A 16,494-nucleotide genomic window follows, 5' to 3' on the forward strand; every position below is an offset into this window, starting at 1 on the left:
TATGAAAATCCCCTAGTTGCCACACTCTGGTGCCTGTTCAGGTAGACTGAAGGAGAGTTTAGCATGGCCAATGCACCTAACCAGCATGTCTTTCAGACTGTGGGAGGAAACTGGAGCACCCAGAGGAAATCCAGGCAGACACGGGGAGAACGTGCAGACTCCACACTGACAGTAACCCAAGCCGGGAATCGAACCCAGGTCTCTGGCGCTGTGAGGCAGCAGTGTTAACCATTGTTCCACCGTGCCACCCTGTTTAACAATGTAATTGTTTAAACATTAACAAATTAATTGCTATTAAACCTTAACAGTGCAATTAATAAGACATTGGCACACATAATAAGAACATAAGAACTAGGAGCAGGAGTAGGCCATCTGGCCCCTCAAGCCTGCTCCGCCATTTAATAAGATCATGGCTGATCTTTTCCTGGACTCATCTCCACTTACCTGCCCACTCACTATAACCCTTAATTCCTTTACTGTTCAAAAATGTATCTATCCTTGCCTTAAAAACATTCAATAAGGTAGCCTCAACTGCTTCACTGGGCAGGGAATTCCACAGATTCACAACCCTTTGGGTGAAGAAGTTCCTCCTCAACTCAGTCCTAAATCTGCTTCCCCTTATTTTGAGGCTATGCCCTTGAGTTCTAGTTTCACCTTCCAGTGGAAACAACTTCTCTGCTTCTATCGTATCTATTTCCTTTATAATCTTATATGTTTCTATATGTTCTCCCCTCATTCTTCTGAATGCCAATGAGTATAGCTCCAGTCTACTCAGTCTCTCCTCATAAGCCAACCCTCTCAACTCTGGAATCAACCTAGTGAATCTCCTTTGCACCCCCTCCAGTGCCAGTATATCCTTTCTCAAGTAAGGAGACCAAAACTGTACACAGTACTCCAGGTGTGGCCTCACCAGCACCTTATACAGCTGCAACATAACCTCGCTGTTTTTAAACTCCATCTCTCTAGCAATAAAGGACAAAATTCCATTTGCCTTCTTAATTACCTGTTGCACCTACAAACCAACTCCTTGAGATTCCTGCACAAGGACATCCAGGTCCCTCTGCACAGCAGCATGCTGCAATTTTTTTCCATTTAAATAATAGTCCATTTTGCTGTTATTCCTACCAAAATGGATGACCTCACATTTACCAATATTGTACTCCATTTGCCAGACTTTCGCCCACTCACTTACACTATCTATATCCCTTTGCAGACTTTCAGTGTCCTCTGCACACTTTGCTCTGCCACCCATCTTAGTGTCATCTGCAAATTTTGACACACTACACTTGGTCCCCAACTCCAAATCACCTATGTAAATCGTAAACAATTGCGGTCCCAACACTGATTCCTGAGACACACCACTCATCACTGATCGCCAACCAGAAAAACACCCATTTACCCCCACTCTTTGCTTTCTGTTAGTTAACCATTCCTCTATCCATGCTAATACATTACCCGTAACACTCTGCACCTTTATCTTATGTAGCAATTTTTGGTGCGGCACCTTGTCAAATGCCTTCTGGAAATCCAGATACACCACATCCACAGGTTCCCCATTGTCCACTGCACATGTAATGTTCTCAAAGAATTCCACCAAATTAGTCAAACATGACCTTCCCTTCATGAACCCATGCTGCGTCTTACCAATGAGACAATTTAGATTCAGATGTCTCGTTATTTCTTCCTTGACGAAAGATTCAAGCATTTTCCCTACTACAGAAGTTAAGCTAACCGGCCTATAGATACCTGCCTTTTGTCTACCTCCTTTTTTAAACAGTGGCGTCACATTTGCTGTTTTCCAATCTGCGGGAACCACCCCAGAGTCCAGCGAATTTTGGTAAATTACCACTAGTGCATTTGCTATTTCTCCCGCCATCTCTTTTAGTACCCTGGGATGCATTCCATCAGGACCAGGAGACTTGTCTACCTTTAGCCCCATTAACTTGCCCAACACTACCTCTTTCGTGATAATGATAGTTTCTAGGTCCTCACCTACCATAGCCTTCCTGTCATCAATTTTTGGCATGTTATTTGTGTCTTCCACTGTGAAGACCGACACAAAATACCTGTTCAATGCCTCAGCCATTTTCTCATTTCCAGTTATTACATCCTCCTTCTCATCTTCTAAAGGTATTTGGAGAAATTTTTGCTATTTGTTTTTATATTCTGAGCTAGTTTACTCTTATAATCCACCTTACTTTTCTTTATAGCTTTTTTCGTGTCTTTCTGCTGACCTTTAAAGATCTTCCAATCCTCTAGCTTCCGACTAATCTTTGCCACTTTGTATGCATTTTCTTTCAATTTGATATCCTCCTTTATTTCCTTAGATATTCATGGCTGATTATCTCTTTTTCTACAGTCCTTATCACTGGTATATATAGGTACATGATGGTACCTAGGCATCAATGTAGTGTAGGGCATAGCCATGAGTAGGAGTAAGCATGGAGAGAGGTCAGACCTGGGATCTTTAATCTATCAACGTATATTGTTTCTAGTAGTTAATATTTATTGTTAAACTATCTAAAACTACAAATATCTTAATAAGACCTACTGAACTTTGCCCAACACCTTACAACAGGGTCTTGCAAAAAACAAGTACAAAGCAAGGAAGAGCCTTGGAAAGTAATTAAGTTTAAGCCTCGTAATCTGGGCACAGGCAAAAAATAAGTGTAGCCAAGCATCCCGGAGGAAGGTGAGACTGTCTTGTGCTAGGGCAGCCAAACAGACTGGAACATAGAGGTCATACATTAGGCTCATGTCACAGCTAACTACTGGCGACTTATCAGTGACACATTGAGTTCAAACCATAAACTTAACCTTGCTTCACTGCTCTTTAATCTTGGTATTTGAGCATTTCACTGTAATACTGTTATTACAGAAAACACAGTTAAAGCTGACATATTGTATTACACTTCAGTTTCGTACAGTACAACAATAGCAAATACACTTCAAAAATACTTCACTGGCTGTGAAGCATTTTATGGTGTTCTGAAGCTATGAAAGGTGCTTTATAAATGCAAGTTCTACATTTTTCTTTCTTATGTTTGCATCAATGACCACATACTTAATGTAATTTTCAATGTTTACCCTGCTAATGGTGTTAGTTGTGCTATCAAAGATATTGGGGGCGATTCTCCTAGCCTGCTGCGCTGCTTTTATAGGCAGTGGGCCGGGAGACTCAAGTGGAGGCCGCTTTGCGGGCTCCCCGCTGGGTGCCACAGCCTCCATGTGTCTCCGGCAGCTGGACTTCTGGCGCCGTCAGCTCCACGCCGATTTCTGGCGCAGAGCTGCATAATTGATTCAAATCACCTTTTAAATCCTATTTAAATATCATTAGTGGGCCCCGGACTGAAATCTCCGGGCCCGCTAGTCTCTCCTCCTCCGCCAGAGTGTTTCACTCCAAGGGGGTTTAGTATAGCTCCCTACTTACGGGGAGCTGGTGACCCGACCCTGCTTGCATGATGGGGGGCAATGGAGGCCCCCCAGAGGGTCGCGTGCCCCTTGGACATTGCCACCTTGGCAGTGCCAGCCTGGGCCTAAGAGGCATCTTGGCACTGCCCACCGGACATCGGTCAGTGCCTGGGGATGGGGCCTAATGGGGGGCGATCGGTGGGGGTGGGGGGGTCGTGCTGCCACTCTGCACTGGGATCGCGGTCAGAAGGAGGGAGGCCAGTGATTGCGGCTGGGCGTCAGGGTGGGGGGGTGGTCGGGACTGCAGGGGGGGTGTGGGTTGGGATTGCAGGGGGGGTCAGGGCTGCCGGTGTGAAGGGGAGAGGGAGGTGTGGGGAGGTCAAGGTGGGCCGGGGGGGGCGTGGTTGAGGGCTGGCCAGCGATTGAGCTGGCCAGCAATCGAGAGGCCAGCCGTGCGGGGCCACTGCGCATGCGCCGATCTCGGTGCTGACAGATCGGTGCATGCATGCACAGCGGCCCACTCAGCACTATGCAGCTGGCCTCTCCAGCAGGAATAGGCCCCACCCATTGAATTTCTGCATGATGCACGCCAGGGCACTCTGCAGTGCCGAGTGTGGAAGATTCATTTTAAAAATCCGGCTGAAAAAACCAGTGGGATTTACTCGTTTTTACGTGAATTTGACAATTAGAATTTTTGGGGGAGAATTGTCCCCATTATCTTTTTAAAAAGTATTAGTTTGAAGCATCTTTGTATCAAACCTGATCTGTGACAATTCTGGCAAGTGGGATTTAATTTGCTTCACTCAATTTGAGTTGCATTGCAGTTTGTGTAAAGATTAATACAACTTAGCCTGAAGAAAAGATATCAAGCTATTATCAAGTAATAAAACAACTGAACAGCAAAATAAAATAATTAAAAGTGAGTACTGCACAAAACACAAATTAAAATATGACCACTGTAATTGTGAAGTGATTACCTCAACACTGATACGCTATCTAGGACTATTGCTATCATAAAGTCTAGACCTGGTAAGGTGGCAGATATAACATTTGTTTTTGTATTCAGTCATGCAATGTTGGTGTTGCTGGCTAGACCAACATTTACTGCCCATCCCTAATTGCCCTTAGAAAGTGGTGGTGAGCTGCCCTTTTGCAGTCCATGTGGCGTAGGTACACCCACAGTGCTGTGAGAAAAGGAATTCCAGGATTTTGACCCAGCAACAGTAAAGGAACAACAATATATTTCCAAGTCAAAATGGGAGTGGTTTGAGGTGAACTTCCAAGTGGTGGTGTTCCCATTTGTCTCCTGCCCTTGTCCTTCTAGGTGCTAGCGGTTGTGTGTTTCAAAGGTACTCTCTAATGAGTCTTGGTGGGTTCTTGCAGTGCATTTGTAGATGGTACACATTGCTGCCACTGTGTACAGGGGGTTGAGGGAGTGAATGTTTGTGGTGCCAATCAAATGGGCTGCTCTGTCCTGGATGGTGTCAAGCTTCTTGTTGCACTCACCCAGGCAAGTGGACAGTATTCCATCACACCCTTGACTTGTGCCTTGTAGATGGTGGACAGGCTTTGGGAGTCTGGAGGTGAGTTAGTTGGCACAGGATTCCTAGCCTCTGACTTGCGTTTATAGCCACAGTATTTATATGGCTGCTCCAGATCATTTTCTGGTCAATGCTAATTCTCAGGATATTGATAGTGGGGATTCAATGATGGTAATACCGTTGAATGTCAAGGGCATTGGTTTCATTCTCTCTTGTTGGAGATGGTCAGTGTCTGATACTTGTGTGGTGGGAATGTTACATGGCACTTATCAGCCTGTGGAACTTACTGCAGATGTGAAGAATGGACAGCATGCAGTGAATAAGTAAACTTGACAATACATTTATTCTTTTCTCTTTGTTAATTTCTATATGAAAGCTTTTAATTTTTAAATAATTCATATCAGATTGAAAAGTGTGGGTGTATTTCTAATCAATCTGAACAGAATGCTTACGATGGAGTAGATTATTATATCCTTAATTGGGCTGCAGTTGAATCCTGATTAATGAATCACAAGCTTGCCAAAAAATGTTACATTTGGATCAGAGTTATGTGTAAAGATCTCTATAGACTGTTTGTAAGGAAAACAACCAGCTCATAATACTTGAATCTCATCCAACTCCTGAATTTGAATGAAAATACACATTCCTTTCCACAGCAGATTTGAATATGGAATAGGTAGATTTAAGAATTACAACATCAAATGTGCAGTAACCAGAAATTCAGGAAATCAAATTTGTTCAGAAAAGATTGCTAATTAGGTGATCAATGCGTAGTATTATATCAACAATCATTGGTTTATGAAAAAAATGGGTTGAATCTGACCACATAAGCATCACAAAGCAAGTGCTTTATGCCTAGCATGACAGAAGTGGCACTGTTACTTTCGTAAACTACAGATACCTAACACACATTCAGTTAATGAAACAGGGTTGAGTTAAATAAAAATAAATTATTGTGATTCACTAATTCTGGGCAAGTTTACTACTGTGGTTTTAATGAGAGGCAGTACAGCAATAGCATGACACTAAATTAAGTAGTCCCAAAATCAACAAAAGTACATTGAGAAGCAATTAATCTCGTGAACTATATCCCTTTTCTTAAATAAAACCAGTTAAAAGAAACAGATTGCATACTAGAAAAATGAAGTCAATCCTGTTTCAACATTTCCAATGGTGACTGATTGGGAGCATGAACTGTAGTCACCACCAATATGTAATTCGTATGGCATCTGGATCACTATATTTTTCAGATTTTATTTTTCATGATGACAGATTGAAAGCAGATAATTGGGGATTATTTAATAATGTAATAGGATTGTATATTTAAGGGTTATTTGTTGAACAGAAATCATACATTACCCATCATTAAGTTCAGTAGGGTTCCACCCTTTGATCAGGTATTCATAACGATACTGAACACAACCATGTTCTGTTCTATTGTACAAGATTTTTATTTTGCTACAGGAATTAATTGCTTCCATCCAATCAAAATAGAGAAGTGCTGGTAAGGAAATTCAGGAACACTCAAAGAAATAGTGTGTGAATGCTACATACCTCTGTTTCATTCTCTCATGCATTGTTCCATGCTGGATACACTGGTTTTCCATTTCATCGTTTCTTGCTTGGAGTTTCTCCAATCTTTCTTGTAAATACTCTTTATCCTGGCAAAGTTGGCCAACCTCTGATCTGAAATATATAATGTTATAGATGAGAATAGTTAAGGAAAGACCAAATTCATAAACATTGAATGAATAAAACAACAATAATGCCTGTCCATGTGCAAATCTATTGTAATGGGAAGAGGTAAGAGTGATGAACGAGAATGTTAATTATTAATTAGTCATTACAAAATGTCCAACTCCAAAACACAAAGGCCGGAATTCTCCAGCCGTTCATGCTCCGTCGCCGCCAGCGAGGATGGAGAATTTGGCGCTCAGTCAAATCTCCGTTCACTGCAGCGGGACAAGAGAACAACTGGAGAATCCCACCCATTGTCACAAATAACATTCCCTCTTACTATAATGATAGTTCATTCATCCTTCTCAAACTCTCTGCAGCCTTTGACATACTTTGACCACATTATTCTGAAATGATAATAGCTTTTCTTGACAACAAAGGCAACATTTGACCAAGTTTGGCAGTGAGGAGCTGTTGCAAAACTGAAGTCAATGAGTGTATATAGAAAACCTTCTAGCGGCTGGAGTTGTACCTGAAGGTGGTTGTTGGAGGCCAAATGTCATAGCTCCAAGCAGTCAGTGGACTGCTGCATTAATGGCTTTTCCATCCATCACAAGGTCAGGGGTGGGTCTGCTTATTGATGATTCTATAGTGGTAAATTTCACTCACAACTCCTGCAATTGTGTAACAGCCCATGCCAACCTACAGCAGAGTTCTGGATTGTATCCAGGCTTGGGCTGATAATTGCAGGTAATGTCACCAGTGCTAGTCAATAAAAAATACCAACAAGAAGAGACTTAAACATTTCCCCTGATCTTCAATGGTTCAAGAGATCAGAATCTTATGTAACTATTTGTTGAATTGAAAAAAAAATGCCAATCATAGAAAAATCTGAACTAATCATTAAGCATGCTTGGGTTTGAATTGCATAACTTGACTTCTCCCAATGCCCTAAAGATTGTCTTATCTGTCCCCAATATAGAGACTGTAATAAGTTTTAATCCTTGGATAGAAACAGCTAGTGAGTGAGAAAAGTTACAGAAATTCAAATTATGCAATTATACAAACGTATACAAGCGTGCAATCTAGATGTACAAATTTCTCTGAGATCAAAGAAGGTGAGAATTAACCCAGATAGTCCAGGTACAGGTCCAGCAGAGAAGATGAATTTACTCAGAAACAGAGGATCCAAGAGGAATGCATTGCACCTCTACAGATGGAGGTTCATCACTCTGACATCTCAGAAGGCTAACACCATTTTTCAGAGGAGATGAGGAAACCCGTTCATTCACAGCAGCTCATAAGTTCTCAAACAGTGTTAACTATAATCATATAGATCTTAATCCGTTCAACAGACTGCTGGCTAGCTAATGTTGTTAATTTGTCAGATATCTAAAGGAGCCAAATGTTAAATTAACCTCATCATTTTATATAAATCTCAGAAACTGTAAATATATGAGCAGAAAATAGTTACTGTTGAATTATTCTGATAGAGCTGAACAGCTTTTGTAACTTATTGATTTAATCAATTAACCCTATGTAGTATTTACAAACTTGATGTTCATGTTCAAATGCCACTAAATATGATTCTGAAGTTCATGAAAAAAATTAGTTTATGATTTTGTTGTCAGACATGGACAAGTTGGGCCAAAGGGCCTGTTTCCATGTTGTAAACCTCTATGACTCTACGACTTCTTTGATAAGTAAGGATTAATTTGTTTACCCAGTAGCTTGCCTAAATACTGATGGGAAGCTGGCATTGTAAACACTAATATAACTCAAAATGGTTGATATGAGAATTCATTGAGCGAAGTTTAGGCATCCGCAACTTCTGGCATAAAATGGAGTGGCAAATTCCTAACTGCTCCTAGATTAAGAATGAGCCACAATATTTATATGGCTGGTGCGGTTAATTTTATGAGCAATGGTAATTCCCCAGGATGTTGATGGTGGGAAATTCAGCAATAGTGGTGGTAGACTCCTCATTATTCAACTATGTCCCAAATGTAAGTGTCTTTTTTCTGAAGGCTGGTGTTCATGGTGTTGAGCCCAGCACAATGAAGGACCTTTTTGTTTCTGATTCAGCAATAGCAGTGCCATTGAATGTACAGGGGAGTGGTTAAATTCTCTCTTGTTAGATATAGTCATTGCCTAGTAATTGTGGGCATGAATAACGCTTGCCATTTTATCAGCCCAAGACCATATGTTGTCCAAGTCTCGTTGCATGCTGAAATGCAGTGCTTTAGCATCTGAGGAGTTGCAAATGGTGCTGAACACTGAAATCACGAGCAAACATTTGCACTTCCGACCTGATAATGAAGGGAAGGTCATTGATGAAACAGCTGAAGATGATTGGATCCAGGAGACTACCCTGAGAACTCCTACAGTAATGTCCTGATATTGAGGTGATTCGCCTGTAACAACTACAACCATCTTAATTTGTGCTAGGTGTGACTCCAATTAGTAAGAGTGTTTTTCTCCTGATTCCCAAATGACTTCAATTTTGCGAGAACTCCAACTGGGTTATTCTAAATATATTTCCTTATATTTACTTTGAATTTATTTTCCACTAGTTTAATGTTATGTTCATTGGGTCTACTGACCTGCTTTACCTTGGAATAATATTCTGGGATCTCTTGCGTATATCATTTAGTGTACTTTGATGAGTTCCACCCTTAAAGGTTCTCTTTTCTGGGCTGTACAGCCTAAGCTTTTCCCATCATTCCTCAAGGTTCATCTCCCATTTACACTTGGAATAATCTTCCTTGCATCATTTACAATGGATAAATTGATCCTTTTAAGCAAGTACTTAAAATAATTGTATACAGTTTTCCTAATGTGGGCTGAAGAATGCATTGTAGAATCTCAGCACAACTTTTATAATCTTTTACCCCAAAGTTCTGGCTACATATTCAATATTTAATTGTTTTTAAATGGTTCTCCATTTAAATCATTTAATCCATGGGTGGGATTCTCCCAAAAAAATTCTAAGGGCCTGATTTTACCATCGCGTTGTGCCCATTTTCGGCGCAAAAACTTGGTAAAGTTGGGCGTGAGACGAGTAGCACAATTCGGTTCTCCCTTTACCAATGCCCCAAAATGGACGTGATCGGGACCGCACCTGAAATGGGCGCGACGGCCATTTAACTGCATTTAAATGCATTTAAATTGAATTAATGAGCTACACACCCAACTTTACCAGCATTTACCACCACGTCCGCCAATCCAGAATTGGCACGAAACAGACATGCTCCATTAAAGTCCAATTCAGGTGCTCCATCAGTGAGAGTTAGTGAGGTGGTAAGTGCATAGTGTCTGACAGCTCTCTGCTGCTCACGGGTGTCATTTTGTTGCGGCCATTTTGTTTCTCGGGTCGGTGGAGGCTCTGCGAGTGTGTGGGGGGGCTGTTGCTCAGCAGGGTCTCCGATGTCCGACTTGCAGCATGGACCCAGGTCTCAGCACTGACCTTGGGTCTTGCAGTGCTGCTGGGTCCTAGTGCACTCAGCTCACTTCCAGCTAAAGGGTGTGCACAAAGCCCTTGAAAATTGCACTGCTGCAGCCTCTCGAGTTTGCAAGGAGCTGTGACTGTGGGGAACATGTGGCTGGGGGAATTGGGGGGGCTGTCACTGTTGATGTGCTAGGGGCAAGCAGCATTCCTTAACCTCTACATGTGTTCCTCTCCATCTCCCCCACACCCCCCCCTTCAGAGTGATGAGATGGCTTTTGCGATGCAACAAATCGACCTTGCTGTTCTTTTGGTTGCTGCTGGAGCTGAGAAGGAGGAGCTGGAAGAAGAATTGCAAGCACAGGAGGCCCAGGCCTTACCACTTGCAGGAGTAGAGGGAGATAACCACCAGAGGCAGGAGGTGGCTGCCATTCACGCGGGGGGGGGGAGGGGGGGAATGGTTGCAGGAGGAGGGGGCAGAGACCCCGGCAGTTCCATACACGAGTGTCATTTGAACAGATGTTGGACACCGTGTGCCGCCGACATCTCCGCCTCCGAAAGAACACAGTGCAACACCTATACAACCTGTTGCAGAACCAGGCACCTAGAGGCGGGGCACCTAGAGGTGGGGGGGGGGGGGGGGGGGGGGGGGGAGAGGAGGAGAATGGGGTGGGGGGGGCACCCACTCTCGGTGCCTGTCAAATTGACGACCTCTCTGAACTTTTATGTGACTGGCTCTTTCCAGACCCCTCGCGGAGATGTCTGTGGCATCTCCCAATCAGCCGTGCACACTTGTGTCAGGCAGGTCACAGAAGCCCTGCATTCCTGAACTGCATGGAAGCATGCAGGGTACTGGGGATGGGAGGATCTGGGGGAAAATTGGGGGAAGATGCAAATGGGGTTCAGCACTCACCCTTGCTGCATGGATGACTTTTTTCTGACACTGCTTTGCAGTTTGGGGGGGCTAGTGCCCTGCCACTGACCAAGGCGGCGACTTCCTTCTAGGCTGCATTTCCATCCGCCCCCCTAGGGCTGCGTCCTCCTGGGGGGAAGAGGGTGTCCTGCCTCGCCTCTGCTGCATCCTGTAGCCTCCACAGGCCGCCCTCAGAAAATTGGGGTGCTGGTCGTGCGCACATTTTGTGCAGGAATGCTTGCCTGTCAGGCCATTCTTGTGTTTTTAATGAAGCTGCCCCTCGTTAGGGCAGATCAGCTGCAGGCAGTTTGGCAGAGCATTCCGGCAAGTTCCATGCAGTTTCCTTGTTAGCATTGAGGGGAAGGCAAGTGAGTACTTGCAGGTGTGCTGATGGGGAGGGGGGCGGGTGGTGGATCAGTGCCCCACTGATTCGGGACAGGGGGAGAGAGGAAGGTGTCACACAGACATCGGAGTCCGGAGGAGATGGGGGTCTTGTGCGGGAGGGTCCGGGGTGGGGGTGAAGGGGATCACCCTGCCTGATATCTGTAGGGTGGAGCGGGGAGAGTGGATCTCTCTGCCTGAGATCGGTGTGGGGGAAGGAGGGCAGGGGCCCGGGATCATTCTGTGTGGCGGATGGTTGGGGGGATAAGGGGGTCAGTAATGTTGTGGGGGTGGGGCAATGTCTGTGGGGGACAGGGGGAAGCATTATCCAGCCCGGGAGCGAAGTGGTAGGGGATCCGCATTCTATCATTTGTTTTTTTGCGCATGCGCAGTTGGAGGTGCCTATCGGAACTGCAGGATTTCAGGAATGTTAGGCCCAGTCCACAGGCTTGTGCAGCGCGATTCGGACTTGCTGATATTTTTGCAGGTAGAGTGCGTATGGGGGCGCTGGAGAACGGGTCTAAATGTCGGATATGAAACACTCCCAGATTCAAGTCCACCCAGTACTTAGGGCCCTATTTTACCATTTTGATTCTAAGTGTCGAATTCCCATAAAAACTAGAGTAAATCCCACTGGTTTTTTCAGCGGGATTTTCTAAAAGAATCTCCCACACTCTGTGCATCACAGAGAGCACTAGCGTGAATCATGCTGAAAATCAGTGGGCGAGGCCTATTCCCTCTGGAGAGGCCGGTAGCATAGCGCTGAGCGGGCCACTGCGCATGTGCCGATCTGTTGGTGCCGAGTTCGGCACATGCGCAGTAATCCCGCACTGCTGGCCTCCCCAATTGCTGGCTTTGCAACCCCCTCCACCCCCGATCGCTGCCCCCCACAGACGTCTCTGGTCCAGCCTCGACCCCCCCCACCCCGGCCCGCAGTCCTGATTTCCGCCACCCCGCAGCCTTGACCTCCCCGTTAGGTCGACCCCCTCCCAACCTGACGGCCAGCCCCGATAGCTGGCCTCCCTCTGTCACCAGTCCCGACTGCAGAGTGGCAGCAGGACATCCACCCCCACCGATTGCACCCGAGGCCTGCCCCTATAGGCCCCACCCCACTGCCCCCCCCCCCCCCCGGGCAGTGCCAAGGTGCCCCCTTGGGCATTGTATGTTGCCACCTTGGGTAGTGCCAGGCAGCCAGGTTGACACTGTCAAGCTGGCAATGCCCAGGGGGCACCCCCCCCTTAGCTCCAATCTCCCAAGGGGCCTCGATGGCCACGACTCTGGTGGCACCTATTCTGCTGACCAGAATGGTGAGATTCCTTGCCAAATTCAATGCTTGGAAGCTTTTTAATTATGCACAAGCAAGTTCCCCCGTCTCTCCTGGTGGGCAGGCAGCTGATTCGTCTGCCCGCCCTCAGCTGACGAGTTCAAAGCTTCTGATGCCATATTTAAATATGAATCCAGCAGACCTGTATCACTCTTTCCAGCCCATGTAGGATGGGCCATGCAGGATGTCAGCGTCCCTGAGGAAAAAGGCTAGCAGCCTCAAGAGAAAATCTGTTCCTTGATTCAACCACTCTACCCCGAGCCCATCACTTGAGAGGTGCCCATGCCCCACTTGGACCTCAATCCACCACAGCTAAAGTATTCGTGCATTCCGTTCCAGTAAATAATGTGGTATCCCTTTGACCCCCCTGTGTGTGAGCTTTTCATGTAGCCATCCCGGGATCCAGCTTCTCTCTCCTTGGTCTTCACTCTGCCTTCCATTGTTCATCGTCTGCATCCACCTCCTTGCCCTTCTGTGTGTCATTGTGAGCCCTCGCCCTTCCCCCCCTGTAATGACTTCAATCCTGATTAAGGATCCAATTGATGGGTCAATCAGGGAGTCTTTGCCTTGTACTTAACCTGGAGTGTCAGTTCCTCTGACACCCCTGGAGGTAGATTGCTAACTGATAGCACTCTGTGTACTGCTGTTACATTGTAAATAAAAGGGATTTTGGTGGAGGAGCTTTTGCCTCCACAGACTTATTACACCCTCCTTCTTTGATTTGATTTATTATTTGATTTGATTTATTATTGTACACAGTGAAAAGTATTGTTTCTTGCGCGCTATACAAAGTATACCATTCGTACGGAATGAAAGGAGAGGGTGCAGAATGTAGTGGTACAGTCATAACTAGGGTGTAGAGAAAGATCAACTTAATATAAGATAGGTCCATTCAAAAGTCTGATGGCAGCAGGGAAGAAGCTGTTCTTGAGTCGTTTTGTAGGTGACCTCAGACTTTTGTATCTTTTTCCCAATGGAAGAAGGTGCAAGAGAGAATGTCTGGGGTGCGTGGGGTCCTACATTATGCTGGCTGCTTTACCGAGGCTGTGGGAAGTGTAGACAGAATCAATGGAGGGGAGACTGGTTTGCGTGATGAATTGGGCTACATTCACGACGCTTTGAAGTTTCTTGCGGTCTTGGGCAGAGCAGGAGCTGTGATACAACCAGAAAGAATGCTTTCTATGGCGCATCTGGAAACGTTGGTGAAAGTCGTAGCCTTTAATTTCATTTGATTTATTAGTGTCAGATGTAGTGGTAAAGTGAAAAGTACAACCCTCCTTCCACACTGCCCCCTTGTCTTCATTATCCACACCTCCTCACCCTGCACTCCATCCCTGGTCGAACTACATACTTTATTGCTAGACTGTTAATCCAGAAACTCAGCAAATGTTCTGGGGGCCCGGGTTCAAATCCCGTCACAACAGAGAGTGGAATTTTAATTTAATAAAAAGAATCTGGAATTAAGAATCTACTGATGGCCACGAAACCATTGTCATTTGTTGAAAAAAACCATGTGATTCACTAATCTGATTTACTAACTTTAGGGAAGGAAATCTGTCGTCCTTACCTGGTCTGGCCTACATGTGACTCCAGAGCCACAACACTGTGGTTGATTCTCAACTTGGGCAACTAGGGATGGGCTATAAATGCTGGCCAGCCAGCGACGTGCATGTCCCACGAATGAATTTAAAAAAAGACTCAAAATGTTAATTGTTCCTCCACAGATGCTGCCAGACATACTCAGTTTTTCCAGCACTTTGTTTTTATTTCAGGTTTTCAGCATCTGCAGTATTTGGATTTTATTATAGAAAGTAATGGAGATGTGAGTATTGATTCCTGCCATACTCCACTCAATATGTTCCCCCAGTCTTGATGATAGCTTTCATCAGCATGCTCTGTTTCCTATTTTATACCAAAATATTTTTACTCAGACCTGTATGCCATCTCAGATGCCCAAAGTTTCTAAGGTTTTTCTGTAATAAATCCTTCATTTGGAACTGTGTCAATGGCTTTCTGAAAATTCAAACAAATGACTTTATAGGGATTTTATAAAGGCTTTGAAAAAAAATCAGTTTTGTAAACAAATTTTTCTCTTTCCAAAGAAAGGTTTTTTTTTCTCATTAAACTGTGAACTTTTCCTACTACATATCCAGCAAACTCCAGTTTTTAAAAAAGATTTATGGTGGCATAGTCCTATTTATGTCGACATGTTGAGGATGATTCTGTCTGATTTGGTCAGCATAAGCACCATGAACGATGAGCCAGCAGATTTCCATTTCGGTCTCACCCACCTCTCAGGCAGCATGGTGGCAGAGTGGTTAGCACTGCTGCCTCACAGCGCCAGGGACCTGGGTTCGATTCCGACCTTGGGTCAGTGTCCGTGTGGAGTTTGCACATTCTCCCCGTGTTTGTGTGGGTTTCCTCCGGGTGCTCTGGTTTCCTCCCACAGTAAGAGTTTTAACAACACCAGGTTAAAGTGTTTACTGTGTTTACCCCAGTCCAACACTGGCTTCTCCACATCATTCCTCCCACAGTCCAAAGATGTGTGGATTAGGTGGACTGACCATGCTAAATTGCCCCTTAGTGTCTAAAGCTGTGTAGGTTAGGTAGATTAGCCATGGTAAATGCGTAGGGTTATGGGGATAAGGCGGAGGAGAGGGCCTGGGTGGGATGCGCTATGGAAGATTCGGTGCAGAGTCGATAGGCCAGATGACCTGTTTCTGCACTGTAGGGATTCTATAGTTTTATTCTATGGTTCTTTATAGGTTTACATCAATTGTTTTGCCTAATCTTCTGGGCCTGGATGTTAAAGTGCTCAGAGCGTTGCTTTCTCACTGCAAATCTGGATCTTGAGAAAAAAGACACTTCCTGCTTGGCATTCTTGATTGACATTTTATCTTCCCACATCACTTTTTTTAAAATGTTAAGTACACCAGAGTGTAGGTCAATGCCAACATAAACAGTAAATAACGTGCAGAAAAAGGAGAGGTTTCACTTTTTAAGATCAAAATATGCGGACACTAACACAAACTTGTTTGAGATAGTTTCCCTGATCAAGCTCGGTCCCTCTTTTTTAAATGTTTTACATTTGCTTGCTTTCAATATTATTGAGTTGTGACAATGACTTTTTCATGGCTAAAAATTTGATTTCCTCCCAATTCTCCTTCTGCATCTTAGGCTGCATGGCACTAGGCCCAAGGTATTTGATGGTCTTCAATCTCTTTAATCGATCAAATAGCTCCTCTTCAAAGCTTTCATTCAGAACCTCTAAGGTATACAAAAATAATTGGATTTCAAGTCAGCATTTCATTAGTGAATGCTTCTAGAAAATGGCCTTTAGGTAATTCTACCATATTCCTCTCATCCTCAATAACTCCATCATGTGTATTCTTTAGAGTTTTAACTTCTCCCTAACCACTAAAGCTAAGTTTGGGAGCCTATTGCAAAACATCAATTAATGAAGATGAAGGACACCACTGTGTACTTTGAGGGAATGCCAGATGTTTTACAAGTATTTTGCATTAGTTTTATCATAAAAGATGGAAATGGGACTCTACAAAAAAGTTGTGGGAAAATCACAACTGGGAATAGATATTCAAAAGGATATTGCATTTAGAAAGTTAATGGGACTAAAAATAGAAACATTATCAAGCCTAGACAGTATATGCACCTGGATATGGATGGAACCTGGAGAATAGATAGCAACAGTATTAATAAACATTTCCAAACAATAATTGCATCAAAAAACTAGACTTTGACAAAAGTTGCACTCCACATTAAAGAATGTGAAAAGAAAAAGCCA

General features: G+C 44.2%; 1 protein-coding gene across 6 annotated transcripts in view; it reads right to left on the reverse strand.

Annotated features, from left to right (window-relative positions):
- Positions 1 to 16,494, reverse strand: part of sdccag8 (SHH signaling and ciliogenesis regulator sdccag8) — a 317,675-nt gene that overhangs the window by 69,744 nt on the left and 231,437 nt on the right. For all 6 annotated transcript variants that reach the window (XM_078229523.1, XM_078229526.1, XM_078229528.1 and 3 more), the window contains one exon: positions 6,507 to 6,638. In XM_078229523.1, the coding sequence (XP_078085649.1) occupies positions 6,507 to 6,638 (132 nt within the window). The remainder of the gene's footprint in view (positions 1 to 6,506; positions 6,639 to 16,494) is intronic.

Source organism: Mustelus asterias, chromosome 15, assembly GCF_964213995.1.
Source record: "Mustelus asterias chromosome 15, sMusAst1.hap1.1, whole genome shotgun sequence".
In the NCBI taxonomy this organism is placed as follows: domain Eukaryota; kingdom Metazoa; phylum Chordata; class Chondrichthyes; order Carcharhiniformes; family Triakidae; genus Mustelus; species Mustelus asterias.